The sequence below is a fragment of the Dendrobates tinctorius genome, unplaced genomic scaffold (genome assembly GCF_039654945.1).
Source record: "Dendrobates tinctorius isolate UK_male_01 unplaced genomic scaffold, ASM3965494v1 ptg000143l, whole genome shotgun sequence".
In the NCBI taxonomy this organism is placed as follows: domain Eukaryota; kingdom Metazoa; phylum Chordata; class Amphibia; order Anura; family Dendrobatidae; genus Dendrobates; species Dendrobates tinctorius.
This window is the reverse complement of record NW_027361810.1, coordinates 14,948,319-14,967,200: the sequence shown is the minus strand read 5'-3', so window position 1 is coordinate 14,967,200 and position 18,882 is coordinate 14,948,319. Positions and strand designations below refer to the sequence as shown.

General features: G+C 43.9%; 1 protein-coding gene across 1 annotated transcript in view; it reads left to right on the top strand.

Moving 5' to 3' along the window:
• The window catches only part of DARS1 (aspartyl-tRNA synthetase 1), a 79,208-nt gene that overhangs the window by 22,407 nt on the left and 37,919 nt on the right, over positions 1-18,882 (top strand). Inside the window, exons 3-6 of the mRNA XM_073545557.1 lie at positions 365-394; positions 2,222-2,279; positions 3,810-3,902; positions 12,219-12,321. Coding sequence (XP_073401658.1) covers positions 365-394; positions 2,222-2,279; positions 3,810-3,902; positions 12,219-12,321 — 284 coding nt within the window. The remainder of the gene's footprint in view (positions 1-364; positions 395-2,221; positions 2,280-3,809; positions 3,903-12,218; positions 12,322-18,882) is intronic.

Sequence of the window (18,882 nt, the reverse complement as noted above, 5' to 3'; positions counted from 1 at the left end):
CATAATAAATGGGTAAAAGACTATGATGGGGCTGAGGCTCAGAATCAGTGCAGGTGGCACCTTCATTCACTGGAGGTCATAGTGTTTGGACCCCCCCGCCATCATAAACTGACGGTATATTCTAGCGATACGCCATTTCTCTATCGGACAGTAATATCCCGCTATCTGTTCCCTTAGTCACACATTCATGTACAATAATTTATCATTAACAAAAATTGCAGAATTGAATGTTTTGTACATTGTGAAGGAAAGAATTCAAGGTCAAATATTATTTTAAATATATTGGAAAAAGATAATATATCAGTAAACGACGTTTGTTTCCGGCATCTTTCCTATCATTGACTTTTTTTTCTGTTTACTTCAGGCCTCTGAGCAGCAAGCGGATGAAGGAGAGGTAAGAGGAGAAGTGTCAGAAGTGTTAGCCGCCCCGTGGGGGTTTTTCTTACACCTTAATTTGTGGTTATCACAGGGGGCAGGTGTCATTGCAGATCTTGTTGTTTTTATCATAATGGAATAAACGGTTATCGTATTATCACAGAGACAACTGCTGTATCCCTGCAGCAATTCACACCACCTCTGTCTATAATACCCTATCATGGTATCAGAGAGGGGGGGGGGGGGGTCACCGGGCCTGGCTTGTATTATACTCCAGAGCTGCACTCACTATTCTGCTGGTGCAGTCACTGTGTACATACATTACATTACTGATCCTGAGTTACCTCCTGTATTATACTCCAGAGCTGCACTCACTATTCTGCTGGTGCAGTCACTGTGTACATACATTGCATTACCGATCCTGAGTTACATCCTGTATTATAGACTCCAGAGCTGCACTCCCTATTCTGCTGGTGCAGTCACTGTGTACATACATTACTGATCCTGAGTTACCTCCTGTATTATACTCCAGAGCTGCACTCACTATTCTGCTGGTGCAGTCACTGTGTACATACATTACATTACTGATCCTGAGTTACCTCCTGTATTATACTCCAGAGCTGCACTCACTATTCTGCTGGTGCAGTCACTGTGTACATACATTGCATTACCGATCCTGAGTTACATCCTGTATTATAGACTCCAGAGCTGCACTCCCTATTCTGCTGGTGCAGTCACTGTGTACATACATTACTGATCCTGAGTTACCTCCTGTATTATACTCCAGAGCTGCACTCACTATTCTGCTGGTGCAGTCACTGTGTACATACATTGCATTACTGATCCTGAGTTACATTCTGTATTATACTCCAGAGCTGCACTCACTATTCTGCTGGTGCAGTCACTGTGTACATACATTACATTACTGATCCTGTGCTGATCCTGGGTTACATCCTGTATTATACTCCAGAGCTGCACTCACTATTCTGCTGGTGCAGTCACTGTGTACATACATTACATTACTGATCCTGAGTTACATCCTGTATTATACCCCAGAGCTGCACTCCCTATCCTGCTTGTGCAGTCACTGTGTACATACATTGCATTACTGATCCTGAGTTACATCCTGTATTATACACTCCAGAGCTGCACTCCCTATTCTGCTGGTGCAGTCACTGTGTACATACATTACTGATCCTGAGTTACCTCCTGTATTATACTCCAGAGCTGCACTCACTATTCTGTTGGTGCAGTCACTGTGTACATACATTGCATTACTGATCCTGAGTTACATTCTGTATTATACTCCAGAGCTGCACTCACTATTCTGCTGGTGCAGTCACTGTGTACATACATTACATTACTGATCCTGAGTTACATCCTGCATTATACTCCAGAGCTGCACTCACTATTCTGCTGGTGCAGTCACTGTGTACATACATTACTGATCCTGAGTTACATCCTGTATTATACTCCGGAGCTGCACTCAGTATTCTGCTTGTAATCTTCAGCCTAGCGTTTGGTGTCCGTTTGGTTCCAGCTGTAGAAGGATTTGCTTTTATTCTGCAGCTTGACCTTTCTGAGGTCTTGGCAGCAGCAGTGGAAGAACCTGTCTTATAGAGGATGAGGCGCCTCGGTTCTGGCAATGGTCTTGATCCTCCTCAGGATAATTTAGGAGAGGACATGTCAAAATGGGAACAATGTTGAAATGGCGGCTTGTTGGCAGCGGTCGTTCGTGGTGGCTGTGTTCTGTTTGGTGGTTTTTGTGGGTTCTTGTAGTTTTTTCTTATGCCCCCTCTATGTCAGTCAGTTACTTGTGTGTTTTATATCATGTCTCGTTATACAGGACTTTGCCAAGGACAGATATGGAGTGTCTGCGATGATACAATCTCAGGACAAGCCAGGTATTTCTGTGCAGTATTCTGTGCTCCGTCTCTATTTTTACACCTTATAAGCTGTGACGTTGCAAGGCAGAAACTCGCACGTGATGTGTTGGCTCCAATTGTAGGATGGTCACAAAAAATGCAGTCTTCTAAGAGAAGCAACGTACAACACTATGAGCAGCCTGGGACTAGCAGGGCCTTCTGGGAGTTGTAGTACCACAGCAGGTGGACCCCTGCATAGAGGAAAGGAGTATAACTTGCTGATCACTCGGGGTCCCTGGATGCCTGAGAATGGAGCTCAGCAGCTCCATCCAGACCTCCGCTCTATTTAATGCTTTTGAATGGGACATAAACAGGCGAGCGCTGCACTTGGCCGTCCTATAGACAATGAATGGAGCGGAGGCCGTACATGCACAGCTCCGCTTCTATCGGGACAGGGCGCAGAGCCTAGATGTTGGGTTCCCTTGGGGTCCCAGCAGTCAGTCCCTCCAGGGATCAGCAAGTTATTCTGACGGTAGAGGATAACTTTTTATTTTGGGACAAACTCTTATGAATGCTGGTAAGTCCTGTTAGGGTTATATTCCAACAGAAAGGCCTCGCACCGCACTGGGGTCATTGTGCTCTGCATACCCCAGAGGACGGCTGCGTCTCGTCCTGTCTCCCTATAAATTCCAGGCTCGGGGGATGTTTCATCATTAGATTTTGCATGTTGGAATCTGTTATTTGCGATTCATAACAGAAAATAAACGGAAAATGTTAATAATGAGAAGTCGACCGTTTAATGCAGAAAGATTAAACCTGCAAATAATGTAGTCGCCTTTTATTAGCAGCAGCCAGGAGCTATTAGGGGAATTCCAGGCGGCGGCCAGGATTAACTCCTGCGCGTGTCCCCGCAGGAAGCGACGTTCTCGGATGGGTCTCACCTGTGCAGGTGAATGAGAGATCAGAAACGTGTATACAGCCAAATGGGACGACTTCTGCAAACAGAGCTGTCCTGCTGCACAGAGGGACCACCGAGAATTAGATACAGAGAATAAAGGGGAAAAGTGGACCCCAAACAAACAGATCCTCCCCAGGACCAGCAACGACTCTGGACCGCGGCTCCAGGCTCTGTATCCTCACCGCAGCAGTAATGTCGACTGCACACGTCAACGCTGCAGCCAATCACTGAGCTCAGCGACCCTGCTAATGTGGACAGGATGAGTCACCGATGATTGACTGCAGTGGTGACGTTACTGCATAGAATCTGCATTTAATCGGAGTCTGACAGAAGGGCCAAGGGTGCAGCCAGTGCGCAAGTCTTAGGCTGCAGGTGTACTCTTTTATCATTTCTATGCTTCTCATTGGGACAGATCTATGCAAAAAGAGGGTTATTTCGCTGCAAAAAAAAAAGCCCAATATTTCATGTAATCGTTGCCAACCTTTTCCTTTCTCTGTACAGTTTTCCTTAGTGGTTTGCAGACGGGCCTGCGTTGCATCGGATGAAGCTGAATCAGCACCTGGAAATAAAAACCTTTGACAGCCATAATTTCTTTTTATTTTATCATCCAGAGAGGGTCCTCGTGAGAGTGAAAGACCTGACGCTGCAGAAAGCAAATGAAACTGTCTGGGTCCGTGCCAGGGTCCACACCAGCAGAGCAAAGGGTAAGCGCTCTTATGGCTCCTCTAACATGGAGTCAATTGCATCTGTCTGATCTTTCCTTCTGGTATACTGCAAGGGTCATCGTCTCCTTATAGTGGAAGGGTAATCGTCTCGTTATACTGGAAGGGTAATCGTCTCGTTATACTGGAATGGTCATTGTCTCATTATACTGGAGGGGTCATTGTCTCGTTATACTGGAAGGGTCATTGTCTTATACTGGAAGGGTCATCGTCTTCTTATACTGGAAGGGTCATCATCTTCTTATAGTGGAAGGGTCATTGTCTCCTTATACTGGAAGGGTCATCGTCTTCTTATACTGGAAGGGTCACTGTATCGTTATACTGGAAGGGTCATCGTCTTCTTATACTGGAAGGGTCACTGTATCGTTATACTGGAAGGGTCATTGTCTCATTATACTGGAAGGGTCATCGTCTTATACTGGAAGGGTCATTGTCTCGTTATACTGGAAGGGTCATCGTCTTCTTATACTAGAAGGGTCACTGTATAGTTATACTGGAAGGGTCATTGTCTCCTTATACTGGAATGGTCATTGTCTCCTTATACTGGAAGGGTCATCGTCTTCTTATACTGGAAGGGTCACTGTATCGTTATACTGGAAGGGTCATTGTCTCCTTATACTGGAAGGGTCATCGTCGTCTTATACTGGACGGGTCATTGTCTCGTTATATTGGAAGGGTCATCGTCTTATACTGGAAGGGTCATTGTCTCGTTATACTTTAAGGGTCATCGTCTTCTTATACTAGAAGGGTCACTGTATCGTTATACTGGACGGGTCATTGTCTCCTTATACTGGAAGGGTCATCGTCGTCTTATACTGGACGGGTCATTGTCTCGTTATATTGGAAGGGTCATCGTCTTATACTGGAAGGGTCATTGTCTCGTTATACTTTAAGGGTCATCGTCTTCTTATACTAGAAGGGTCACTGTATCGTTATACTGGACGGGTCATTGTCTCCTTATACTAGAAGGGTCATCGTCTTCTTATACTGGAAGGGTCACTGTATCGTTATACTAGAAGGGTCATTGTCTCCTTATACTGGAAGGGTCATCGTCTTATACTGGAAGGGTCATCGTCTTCTTGTACTGAAAGGGTCATTGTCTCGTTATACTGGAAGGGTCATCGTCTTCTTTACTGGAAGGGTCACTGTCTCGTTATACTGGAAGGGTCATCGTCTTCTCATACTAGAAGGGTCACTGTATCGTTATACTGGAAGGGTCATTGTCTCCTTATACTGGAAGGGTCATTGTCTCCTTATACTGGAAGGGTCATAGAATCATAGAATCGTAGAGTTGGAAGGGACCTCCTGGGCCATCTGGTCCAACCCCCTGCTCAAAGCAGGATTCGCTAAATCATCCCAGTCAGATGTCTGTCCAGCCTCTGTTTGAAGACTTCCATTGAAGGAGAACTCACCACTTCTCGTGGCAGCCTGTTCCACTCATTGATCACTCTAACTGTCAAAAAGTTTTTTCTAATATCTAATCTGTGTCTCCTCCCATTCAGTTTCATCCCATTGCTTCTAGTCTTTCCTTGTGCAAATGAGAATAAAGTTGATCCTTCTACAATGTGACAGCCCTTTAGATATTTGTAGACAGCTATTAAGTCTCCTCTCAGTCTTCTCTTTTGCAAACTAAACATTCCCAAATCCTGCAACCTTTCCTCATAAGACAGGGTTTGCAGACCGGTCACCATTCTGGTCGCTCTTTTCTGAACTTGCTCCAGTTTGTTGATGTCTTTTTTAAAATGTGGTGCCCAAAACTGGACACAATATTCAAGATGAGGTCTGACCAAAGAGGAGTAGAGGGAAATAATGACTTCACGTGATCTAGACTGTATGCTTCTGTTAATACATCCTAGAATTGCATTTGCCTTTTTTGCTGCTGCATCACACTGTTGACTCATATTCAGTCTGTGATCTATTAGTATACCCAAGTCTTTTTCACATGTGCTGTCACTTAGCCCTATTCCTCCCATTCTATATATGCTTTTTCCATTTTTATTGCCCAGATGTAGTACTTTGCATTTCTCCCTGTTAAAAACCATTCTGTTTGTTGCTGCCCACTTCTCCAGTTTATTTAAATCTTTTTGAATCCTCTCTCTCTCTTCTCTAGTATTTGCTATCCCTCCTAGCTTTGTGTCATCAGCAAATTTAATCAGTTTACCCTCAATGCCTTCATCTAAATCGTTGATAAAGATGTTGAACAATACAGGGCCCAGGACAGAGCCCTGTGGTACCCCACTTGAGACATCCTTCCAACTGGATGTGCAGCCATTTACGACCACTCTTTGGGTCCGATCACTAAGCCAGTTATGAATCCACCTAACAGTTGCCTTGTCCATACCATACTTAGTCATTTTTTCAATAAGGATTGTATGAGAGACTTTGTCAAATGCTTTGCTGAAGTCAAGATATACTATATCTACAGCATTTCCTTGATCCAACCAATCAGTGATACCGTCATAGAAGGAAATTAAGTTAGTCTGACATGACTTATTAGTTACAAACCCATGCTGACTCTGTTTAATCACTTCATTCTTATCCAGGTATTGACATACATGTTGTTTAATAATTTGTTCAAAGATCTTTCCTGGTATAGAAGTCAGACTCACCGGCCTATAGTTACCTGGGTCCACCTTCTTCCCCTTTTTGAAGATAGGAACAACATTTGCTCTTCTCCAGTCTTCTGGCACTTCTCCTGTTCTCCAAGAATTTTCAAAGATTATAGAGAGGGGTTCAAAAATTTCTTCTGCTATCTCCTTCAGTACTCTGGGGTGTAATTCATCTGGACCTGGAGACTTGAATTCATTTAGGCTAGCTAAGTGTTTCCTCACTATCTTTCTGTTTATAGATATCCTGGATTCTTCTATTCCCTTAATAGGACAGTGAATAACAGTTGATGTTACATTTCCTTTCTGAGAGAAAACAGATGCAAAATAGAAATTTAAAAGTTCAGCCTTCTCAACATCCTGTCTTACCATTTCATCATTTTCATCCTGTAAAAATCCTATAGCATCTTTGACTTTTCTTTTACTTTTGACATATCCCCAAAATCCTTTATTATTGCTTTTGACATCACTTGCAAGCCTCAATTCATTTTCAGCTTTAGCTAATCTGATTTGTGCCCTGCAGGTTCTGCAGACAGCATTATATTCTTCTTTAGATATGCCTCCCTCTTTCCATTTTATAAACATTTTTTTCTTCCTTTTTAGCATGTGCTTAAGTTCTGTGTTCATCCATCCTGGTTTCCTTAACTGCTTCCTATTCTTCCCTCTTTTCGGAATTGTTAACAACTGTGCTTTGAGAATTTCATTTTTCAAGATTTCCCATCCTTCCTGGACATTTTTGTCTTTAAGGATATCCAGCCATTGGATCCCTCCAATTCTCTTTCTGAATCCCTTAAAATCTGCCTTTCTGAAATCTAACCTTGACGTCTGAGTCTTCACAGGTCTTCCGCCTCTAGTTATCCAAAATTCTAAAATAGCATCATCGTTTTCTTATACTGGAAGGGTCACTGTATCGTTATACTGGAAGGGTCATTGTCTCCTTATACTGGAAGGGTCATCGTCGTCTTTTACTGGAAGGGTCATTGTCTCATTATACTGGAAGGGTCATCATCTTCTTATACTGGAAGGGTCATTGTCTCGTTATACTGGAAGGGTCATCGTCTTCTTATACTGGAAGGGTCATTGTCTCGTTATACTGGAAGGGTCATCGTCGTCTTATACTGGAAGGGTCACTGTATCGTTATACTGAAAGGGTCATTGTCTCCTTATACTGGAAGGGTCATCGTCGTCTTATACTGGAAGGGTCATTGTCTCATTATACTGGAAGGGTCATCATCTTCTTATACTGGAAGGGTCACTGTATCGTTATACTGGAAGGGTCATCGTCTCCTTATACTGGAAGGGTCATCGTCTTATACTGGAAGGGTCACTGTATCGTTATACTGGAAGGGTCATTGTCTCCTTATACTGGAAGGGTCATCGTCTTCTTATACTAGAAGGGTCACTGTATCGTTATACTGGAAGGGTCATCGTCTTCTTATACTGGAAGGGTCATTGTATCATTATACTGGAAGGGTCATTGTATCATTATACTGGAAGGGTCATCGTCTTCTTATACTGGAAGGGTCATCGTCTTCTTGTACTGAAAGGGTCATTGTCTCGTTATACTGGAAGGGTCATCGTCTTCTTATACTGGAAGGGTCATTGTCTCATTATACTGGTAGGGTCATCGTCGTCTTATACTAGAAGTGTCACTGTATCGTTATACTGGAAGGGTCATTGTCTCCTTATACTGGAAGGGTCATCGTCTTCTTATACTGGAAGGGTCACTGTATCGTTATACTGGAAGGGTCATTGTCTCCTTATACTTGAAGGGTCATCGTCTTCTTATACTGGAAGGGTCATTGTATCATTATACTGGAAGGGTCATTGTATCATTATACTGGAAGGGTCATTGTCTCGTTATATTGGAAGGGTCATGGTCTTCTTATGCTGGAAGGGTCATTGTCTCGTTATACTGGAAGGGTCATCATCTTCTTATACTAGAAGGGTCACTGTATCGTTATACTGGAAGGGTCATTGTCTCCTTATACTGGAAGGGTCATCGTCTTCTTATACTGGAAGGGTCATTGTCTCATTATACTGGGAGGGTCATCGTCTTCTTATACTAGAAGGGTCACTGTATCATTATACTGGAAGGGTCATTGTCTCATTATACTGGACGGGTCATCGTCTCCTTATACTGAAAGGGTTACTGTATCGTTATACTGGAAGGGTTTTCAGCTTTGCAGTCCAATGACCAATTTTTGCATTCACTGACAGCAGGGAGAGAACCTGAAATGGCAAGGAGTTGCACAACGTGTTATCATACTGTGATAAGACAGGAAACCCCCTTTACATCTGGTTTGATGATCTTGTGGGTGCTGCAAACCCGGGTACCCGCTTCAAATTGGCTCCAATACTGGCAGCTTAACCCCAAAAAGCGACCACAGCATCTAAGGCAAGATTCCAGGGTATCAATGTAAACTGGTGTCCCAGTGCTGCCATTATCATCTGCTGGAATACAATGTGTTGATCACTGGTTCAAATTCCCTGGTCAGACCCTAAGAAAAGGAAGGTTACGGTATGTTCAATAAATAAAAAAAAAAAACATTTTTATTTTTTTATTTTTATTTTATCATTGGCTTTTAAAAATGTACATCTTTGGTAGCGCCACAATCGTAGTGACTTGCAGAATAAAGGTAAAGCGTTACTTATAATGCAGAGGAAAAAAAAGGAAACAGGACGGATTTGCTGTGTTATCCATCCAACTAAAAAAATGACGCAAATAAGGATGGCAGTTATTGTTTTTTTGCAAAAAAAAAAATTCTAATATTAAAAACTAGTCAATAAGTTATATGATCGCTAAAATAATGCCAGTAAAAAAAAAAAATCCTCGTCCTTAAAAAAAAAAAAAAAAAAAAAGCCTTTTTCAACATATAAACAATAAGTTAATAAGTACTGGCTCTTTAAAGGCAGGGATTTAAAAAAGAAATGATAGAAAAATATTATATTTCTTTATTTTCTGTGTTGGCCGTATCTTCGCATCGCGTTAACTTCTAAAACAACAAAGGTCTTTTTTCTTTTCCGTAATTTAGACGTAGGAGTAAAATTTAGGACTTAATTCTAATTCTCAGCCTGGTAGTAGAATGGCGTGCCCCCCCCCACCCCACACCCTATTGCTTGACCACCCATCCTCTGTGCTCCGCAGGCGTGGTGCACATTACCCAAATGTCAAGTTGTTATTTTAGTCTTGCAAAAAAAAACCACAAAAACATTCTATTAAACTATCCTAGACCTGAATCAGCCCATTGTGATAGAAAAGGGTATCTGCCATTAGTGATGGTCGACTGTGCTGAGTGACTGCCGAGGAAGTGGTGACGTCCGTCTGCTGCTGCACCCGGCAGGCGGAAGAATCACCAGGATATTTTATTTTATGCAATGTTGGTTTTTATTGTTTGCATAATTTAATTAGTCTAAGCCTCCCCTTTAAATAAAAGTTAAAATAATCCATCTATATATATATATATATATATATATATATATATATATATACAGTGCCTACAAGTAGTATTCAACCCCCTGCAGATTTAGCAGGTTTACACATTCGGAATTAACTTGGCATTGTGACATTTGGACTGTAGATCAGCCTGGAAGTGTGAAGTGCACTGCAGCAAAAAAGAATGTTATTTCTTTGTTTAATTTTTTTTTAAATTGTGAAAAGTTTATTCAGAGGGTCATTTATTATTCAACCCCTCAAACCACCAGAATTCTGTTTGGTTCCCCTAAAGTATTAAGAAGTATTTCAGGCACAAAGAACAATGAGCTTCACATGTTTGGATTAATTATCTCTTTTTCCAGCCTTTTCTGACAATTTAAGACCCTCCCCAAACTTGTGAACAGCACTCATACATGGTCAACATGGGAAAGACAAAGGAGCATTCCAAGGCCATCAGAGACAAGATTGTGGAGGGTCACAAGGCTAGCAAGGGGTACAAAACCCTTTCCAAGGAGTTGGGCCTACCTGTCTCCACTGTTGGGAGCATCATCCGGAAGTGGAAGGCTTATGGAACTACTGTTAGCCTTCCACGGCCTGGACAGCCTTTGAAAGTTTCCTCCCGTGCCGAGGCCAGGCTTGTCCGAAGAGTCAAGGCTAACCCAAGGACAACAAGGAAGGAGCTCCGGGAAGATCTCATGGCAGTGGGGACATTGGTCTCAGTCAATACCATAAGTAACGTACTCCACCGCAATGGTCTCCGTTCCAGACGAGCCCGTAAGGTACCTTTACTTTCAAAGCGTCATGTCAAGGCTCGTCTACAGTTTGCTCATGATCACTTGGAGGACTCTGAGACAGACTGGTTCAAGGTTCTCTGGTCTGATGAGACCAAGATCGAGATCTTTGGTGCCAACCACACACCTGACGTTTGGAGACTGGATGGCACTGCATACGACCCCAAGAATACCATCCCTACAGTCAAGCATGGTGGTGGCAGCATCATGCTGTGGGGCTGTTTCTCAGCCAAGGGGCCTGGCCATCTGGTCCGCATCCATGGGAAAATGGATAGCACGGCCTACCTGGAGATTTTGGCCAAGAACCTCCGCTCCTCCATCAAGGATCTTAAGATGGGTCGTCATTTCATCTTCCAACAAGACAATGACCCAAAGCACACAGCCAACAAAACCAAGGCCTGGTTCAAGAGGCAAAAAATCAAGGTGTTGGAGTGGCCTAGTCAGTCTCCTGACCTTAACCCAATTGAAAACTTGTGGAAGGAGCTCAAGATTAAAGTCCACATGAGACACCCAAAGAACCTAGATAACTTGGAGAAGATCTGCATGGAGGAGTGGGCCAAGATAACTCCAGAGACCTGTGCCGGCCTGATCAGGTCTTATAAAAGACGATTATTAGCTGTAATTGCAAACAAGGGTTATTCCACAAAATATTAAACCTAGGGGTTGAATAATAATTGACCCACACTTTTATGTTTAAAATTTATTAAAATTTAACTGAGCAACATAACTTTTTGGTTTGTAAGATTTATGCATCTGTTAATAACTCCTGCTCTTGGGTGAAGTTTGAAGGCTCTAACTTATTTGCATCTTATCAAACCTGCTAAATCTGCAGGGGGTTGAATACTACTTGTAGGCGCTGTATATATATATATATATATATAATAACTAGGTATGGATTGAGCCATGCGATACTTGGTCTCCTTCTCTCCGCATTCCCCTGACTTTTTTTTTTTTAACTTAAATACATGATTTGAGGCTAAAAATCATTTTGCAATTTTTTTGTTTCTGTAAAATGTTTGCACCTTTTGCTTTCTGTAGCCTCTGTGCCACTGTCTATTGCTGGCTCCAGAGTGAGTTAACTAAGAATCCATAAGTGAGCGCATCTCTCTGAATGGGGACCTCTCAGCTCATATATGACCACAGGCCACATCAAAGCTGGATGTGCAGGGAAACAAAGAGCCTGTGAAAACCAAATGCTGCCAATTGGAGGAAAAAAAAAAAAAAAAAATGAAATCTGCAGCACAACAGTGTGAAAAAGGAAAAAGTTGCAGCTAGAAATGTTGGTAGCCCCCCCCCCCCCCCCCCCCCACCTTGGAATTTCTCTGTTTACATCTGTGACTTCTGTACATTATTTTAGGCTTTTTTCATACCCTTGTTTATGTTTCGGGTCCATTCTTTTCCTCTTCGTGTACATTGTGCCACCGCCGAGCTCTCAATCCACCTGTTCTCTGTTTCCTCTCCTCAGGAAAGCAGTGTTTTCTGGTCCTACGTCAGCAGCAGTTCAACGTCCAGGCCCTGGTGGCTGTGGGAGACCGTGCGAGCAAGCAGATGGTTAAGTTTGCTGCCAAGTAAGTAAGCAATTCTATCCTGTTGTCAGAGCAGACAATGGTGAGAACCCCCGTCCGTCCGTCAGGGCTGGGACCATTTTCACACATTTACTTCAATGCTCCATTTGTTTAAGAAGGAGAAGAAGTTGGGGGCGCACTCGTTTAAGATTGTCACTCCACCGTCCCGTTGAATAAATTACTTTCACAATGGATTCCAGGGCCCGAAATTCATTTGAAGCCGATGAAGCGGCAGTCTATCCACGTTACACCAAGCACAAAAGACCTGGCTGCATCTTCAGGATTTTAGGGAGGAAGTGGGCACTGTGGGGGGGGGGTGTATGCAGATTTGCTAACTTTTTTCAACTTTACTAAAACTTTTTTTTTTTTTTTTTTTTTTTTTAACAAGACGATGGTTTCTGGAAAAGAAAGTAAAAGCCTTGAAGGGTTATTCCCAAGATTAAAAGTGATCACCTTTCCTTAGGATCAGTGGTGAGGCCTCTTCCAGTCTTGAGAATGGGGCTCTGAAAAGCATGTGTGACATCACTCCATTTATTCTGCATGGGGACTGCTGGAGGTAGCGGAGTTCAGCTCTCGGCTTTTTACACCCATCCCATACACAATGAACGGAGCTTGTATGACCACGGTTGTCTTCAGATGAGACATTTAAAAGCTCAATTCCAAGGAGGGATTCTGGTCTCAGCAGTCTACCCGACCCTTCCCTTCACTCTGAACTGCAATGTAATTTGTGGATAATTGAGAACTTTTAATGTTGGGAAAAACTTTTTAAAGTTTAGAAAAGTTTTAAGATGGCTGAGAACTCCCACCACTGATCACTGAATCAGAGGTGAAGATGCAATGTACCAAGTGTCAGTCTCCTCCGAGACTACGGACAGGTTCGTTAGAGAGTCTGTGGAGTCTCAGAGGAGAGCTGTCTCTTCTGCGCTCTCTACCTCTTTGTTTCTTGCAAGCTGGAGAAGGGCGGTCGTCCGCTGGAGAAGAGAGCGCGTCTGCTGGAGAAGGGCGCGCGCATCCGCTGGAGACGGGCACGTGCATCTGCTGGAGAAGGGCGCGTGCATCCGCTGGAGACGGCTGCAGCCGACCGCTGGTTCCTAGGCATATACTGCCGGAACTGGAATGAAGGTTTGAGAATCAGAAAAAACTTCCAGGATATTCCGGACACTGCCAGAGGATGAAGAAAGTCTAAAGTCAGGTAGATGAAGAATTTTTTTTTGCATTACGTGTTCCTCAGATACAACTGTACTCCTAAACACATGATACATTTATATCTGACTTTGGACATACTTCATCCTCTGCCAGCGCCCGGAATATCCCGCAAGTCTTTTTCTGATCCTCAAACCTGCATTCAGTACAGGTCTCTGCACCCGGAGTTCCAATCTATCGAAACTTATCAACGTTTTTATAAAAATCCATTTATACTTTAAGGATGTTTTTATTGGTCTTACCACCATTGTGAACTTTACTTTGTCCTTATATTAAATCGGTCCTCCGCCCTGGCACTGGAAAGTGGCTGTGTATTTGCTCTCCGCTGAGTCTGGAGTTCCCGTCTTCCTGCATCTTGGATGCCGCTGCACCGCGGACACACATGATGGCAGGGTAGGGTCCCCACCGACCCCTGCAATCCCCGGGCCATGGCGGCGATCTTCCTGCAGAAGGACTGGAAGGACAGTCTCTGCGGAAAAGACAAGCGGAGGCAGCGAGGGAAGGTGTCCATACATGGCAGACGGAGGGTGGCTTTAATATACATACACTTGTTTTATTCGCACAGATTATGGCGATTTCACGTGATATTTTCCTATTGGGGCATTTCCACCACATGCTATGTCTCCTTCCCTGACATCTCTCATTTTGCATTCACCTTGAAATAACAATTATGCAACATCTTTTTTTTTTCTGCCATGTGACATTCCTCTGTTAATCTTCCTGGAACTATATGAAGTAAATTGATAACCTGGATCCCCTTGTCTTGACCATTGGGTTTGTACTTAGACCCTCGGACAGATGTCCACTGAGTATTGTCAGTGTCAGACTTTGTAGAAACTCCCTAATTGGCAAGAGGAAAGGTCAGGCCCAGTGTTACTGACTTCCAGGAGGAGTAGCAGAGGGACGACATAACAAGTCCTGGGTAAAGATGCACCAGATGTCAGAAGAACAGAGAAGTCCAATATTAGAAGACCATTCTAGGAAAATATTACTGTTTACATGGAAAACTCTTGTGTATCACAGCGTGATCGTCAGATAAGCCACGGTATTGCGTGGACTGGCTTTTTCCAAATCCTTTTATTTCATTTGCTATGTAGCTTGTACCTTAAAGGGATTGAATGTAATAGAAGCTTCACTTATTTAGGAAGGACTATTGACTTTCATGCAAAATCAATGTAGTTGATGGGAGTTGGGCGTCATAGAAAGATTCTCCTCTAGGGGGAGCGCTCTGCGTAGAGTTTTACCATTGACTTCCAGCAGTATGCAGTGAGCTCCCCCTGGTGGTGGCTGCAGGCAGGTGAAATTTTCATCAGTCTTCCTCTATTCTCTCTATGGCCATAATAATAACCTGCAGTCACAGGATTTTTTCTTTTTACACCAAGTTTTGACAAGAAGCAATTCATTAAATCTTAACTCTGTTGTGTAGAGACCCCGGGGCGGGAGCTGTGGCTGGGAATTCCCAGCTGCTTACGTCATATACAACCACAAAGTCTAATAGATAAATTACCCTTATAAATATCAGAATTTTTCTTTTATTCCCCACTTCTGCAATTCTAAAGGAGAAAACGGCGAGACAATTAAAGGCAAATCTGATTTTTAGTGTGAATAATTCAGAAACGGGGATTTCCTATACGATGGATGAGGAGTCAAAAAAACTTCTGTTAACATTTCTTTAGTCCAGCTCAGATTGTCAAATATTCTGGATTATCAGATGAGTAGTGCAAAAGTCAGATTTGAAATTGGGAAAGGTTTATAGTATATCCTGGTCCTGACACCATGCATTAGATCAGTGCGGCTAGCGACTGCAAATTGAGGGGGTCTCAGACATGCGACCCCCTCCACATGGTGCGTCCTGGGTTTTAAATACCATCTTCTGCTATCCCTCCTTTCTACACCATCCACATTATATCGCGCTTCTGTACTATAAAGACAAAGATCAAAGCAAAGTCGCCATTTTTTTCCTGGCGCAGTGAATGAACAGATACACAGCATTCGTTTTTCTCGAGTTGGATGTGATTGACAACTCTGGAGGCCATACTGCTGCCCGGGGCGTCTTCGGTAACTGGCCCGACACTCGTCAATGGACTGACCACTTCGTTATAATGACACCGTCCTGAGGGGCGCAGTCCTGCCTCGGGTTCGTTCCTTAATTAGCCGTCCGTGGTGTCTCATATGTTTCTAATTGGTAACCTGCAATTAGTGACGAATGATTGACAGGATGAGCGGGCGAGCTCGCCCTGGATTACCTCCCTTCCCTTTGTCTAAAATGAAAAAAAAAAAAAGACATAAAATAGATGGAAAATTGCTAAAATTGTTCCTAGATGTAGCCAAATTTGGAAAAGTTGGGTGACTTTGAGTATGGCTGCTGTTAATGTCAATGTTCCGCTTAAAATAAAACCTCTTAGTAAGTGATGAAAAAGACTTTGTGTTCGTTCCTATTGTAAAACCACTTTGCTGATTAACGTTTGCGGCATTTTCATCTCTTGAAGGATCGGACATATTGAAATACGACATGCCCGATCCTTCTGTCTACAGAGCTCTGCAGGGATTGGCGGCCCCTATAGACATTACATAGGTGAATAATCCTTCAAAATCATCAGGCTCAGCCACAAGTAACTGTGTAGATTTTGGAGGATCCAAATGGTGGGATCCAGCATGGTGGGATTGGTCGGTGCCGCTCGATCCCTGATGGTTTCTCGTCTTGGTTGAGTGACTTTGTGTTTTGTCCCCAGTAAACAGGCCGCTCTTACATTGTTATTGCGCCATTGTCCTGTTTTCTTCCATTTCCTCCGTTTTTGTTTTTGTATATATATTTTTAGTCTGGGAAGGAGGAAGCTCCAGTAATAGATGTTTAGTCTCCCGGCGCTCCTGAAGATCTCTGTACGTTACCTTAATGGAGGCGAGAGAGTGACTGATTCACCATAACAAGCTGCCGTGTCCGTCCTCACATCCAGCAGGGAGGGAAATAAACAGCGAGGGGGGAATTATTCACTTTGGAATTACTCACTTTGCTCCTTTTGAAGTCAATGAAGAATTATGGCCCCATATAGTGGAGAGCGTGCGTTGCCTCCGATATTCTGTGAATGAGAAATACTATAGCGTGCCTTTATAAAATAAAAAATATATATACTCCCCCCTCAGTACTGCCAGCGCTGTGCGCAATGCGAGCGCTGCAGCCTCGTTTGTAGCTGTAAGACAACTTGCTGCAGCAGGAGCCTCCCCCCTTTTGCTATCTGAGATTGCAAAGCCCAGCTCGCTAGTCTAAGGGGACGCAGCTTCAGTGGTCCTGGTCCGCAGGAGATCAACCCCTTTGGGCTTGCATCAGCCTCTCGTGTGTGCATTGGCCCCTTGTGCTTGCGTGTCCTCCTCTAGCATGCAGCGCTCCCTAGTGCTTGCATGTCTCCCTCGTATGTGCAGCGCTCCCTAGTGCTTGCATGTCTCCCTCGTGTGTGCAGCGGTCCCTAGTGCTTGCATCACATGCCCCCCCATATTTGCATCGGCCCCTGTTCATCCCTCCTTCACATCTGTAAAATGCCTGTTTCAGCAGCAGCACCGGACCCTAATGAGTCCAGCAGTATGGGAGATTGTCCTGTGTATTGTCTTCATCTTCAAGTCGCTCATTAATTCTCCAACTAATGATTCTCCTGACACTGCAAATGACAAAGGGACCAGTGAAAGCCGAGTGTCCCCCGAGGGCACGGGGAAGATTTTGGAACACCCAGCAGACAAACATTAATCCCTCCACTGACTGACGTCCTGCTATGGACCCTCAGCGGGGGGCTACCTTTATGTGTGCCCCCCCAGGTACCTCTGCTCCTAGCTGTATTACAGAATGCCTCCTTTCTAGGGACGGCTCGCAGATGACTGAGGCGGCTTTGATCAGTTCATACAGGGCTGTATCTCCAGACATGCCAATTAGCTTGACAAATTTTTTGCGGCCGTGTTAATTTCCTGCAATCTCAAGGATGAGGAGCAGCGGAGTCCTGGCGAGGGATTGTACATGGATACTGTAAATTTAATGGTCACATGGTTCTTCCACCAGGTCACACGGCCCCTAGATATATGATTGATTGTGCTCCTTGCCGTTGCTGGAGGAGTCATATTAAGGGTCCCTGCTGGACACATGGGGGGCCCTATGGTGATCGTGATATTGGCTGAAGGGATTAAAGTGATGGCTCCTGTGGAGTATCACTATTCTCAGACATGCCATCATGGTGGTCTACCGTCTGGGACTCCCCCTGACTTGGAGAATACATAGCCATAGACAGCAGTGATATGGCTCAGGTCAAAATTTATCACGGGGCTAAAATACCCCAAAACCAAAGTTTGCAAATGGATGTAGTTTCTACTTGGGTAAAGCAACAATCCCAAAAGTGAATATATTGCAACAAGCAAATTCCCCTGGATCTGAACACATTTCACCCACCAAACCCGACGCACGTTTCGCACACAGCTTCATCAGGTGCATGTGCTCTCCCTATGCATTAGTGCGTGCAAACGGATATGCAACATAATATAATGCATGCGCCAAAGGTGAAAGTGTCACTGAACTACACGCAAGATTGCACGGTTTAGATAGCGACTGACACCCTCCTAATCATATTTGAGAAAAATACAGACAAAATGGCGATCAGAGCTCTCCAATAAGCAATGTGTAGGGGTCACATAACAGCCAGGAAACCAAATTATACATCAATAGTGACGGATGGCAAGAAAAAAAACAAACACTAAGATTTCTAGTGGACGGCTCTGTCTGTACTTACACAGGATCACCTTGGGTAGGGACTGTGCCTATTAGGGTCTGTGTACCCTCTGACTCTCCTCCTTCAGGGTCCGGAGGAACAGGAAAAGCTTTATTTGGGGTCTTCGTCCTTAGTGGGCTGCATAGATCGCTTCCTTGTGCACTTTTTTCCCCGTGTGGCACGCTGCATGGTTTTTGGCATATCTGGTGGGAACTGTGCCAGGATTATCACATGGGGCCCTTTACACCTTCCAGTTGGTGCAGATGCTGCGCACTTCTTATTTTCTAGTTTTCTGCACCAGTCCATAATAAATCGGCTCCGCTGCTGTAAACGCATCCGTCTAATCTGCGCTCGTCAGTCCCATACGGGTTTCTATCAGTCATTGCACTAATTAGAGAAACTTTTACTTTCCGCCTTGTCGGGCAGCGATGGCTGATCCAGGATGTGACCTCTCGTCTCCCATTAGATTGTTGTCTCCCTTGTTTGTTTGTCCTGGGTAATGCGGCTATTTTGGTCCCACCTTTCCTGGATTTGTTTAGACTGACGTTTTATATGCAGCTTTGATGCAGACAGCCCCAATATCAGACCCGCAACCCACGGCCGATGCTATTAATGCGCT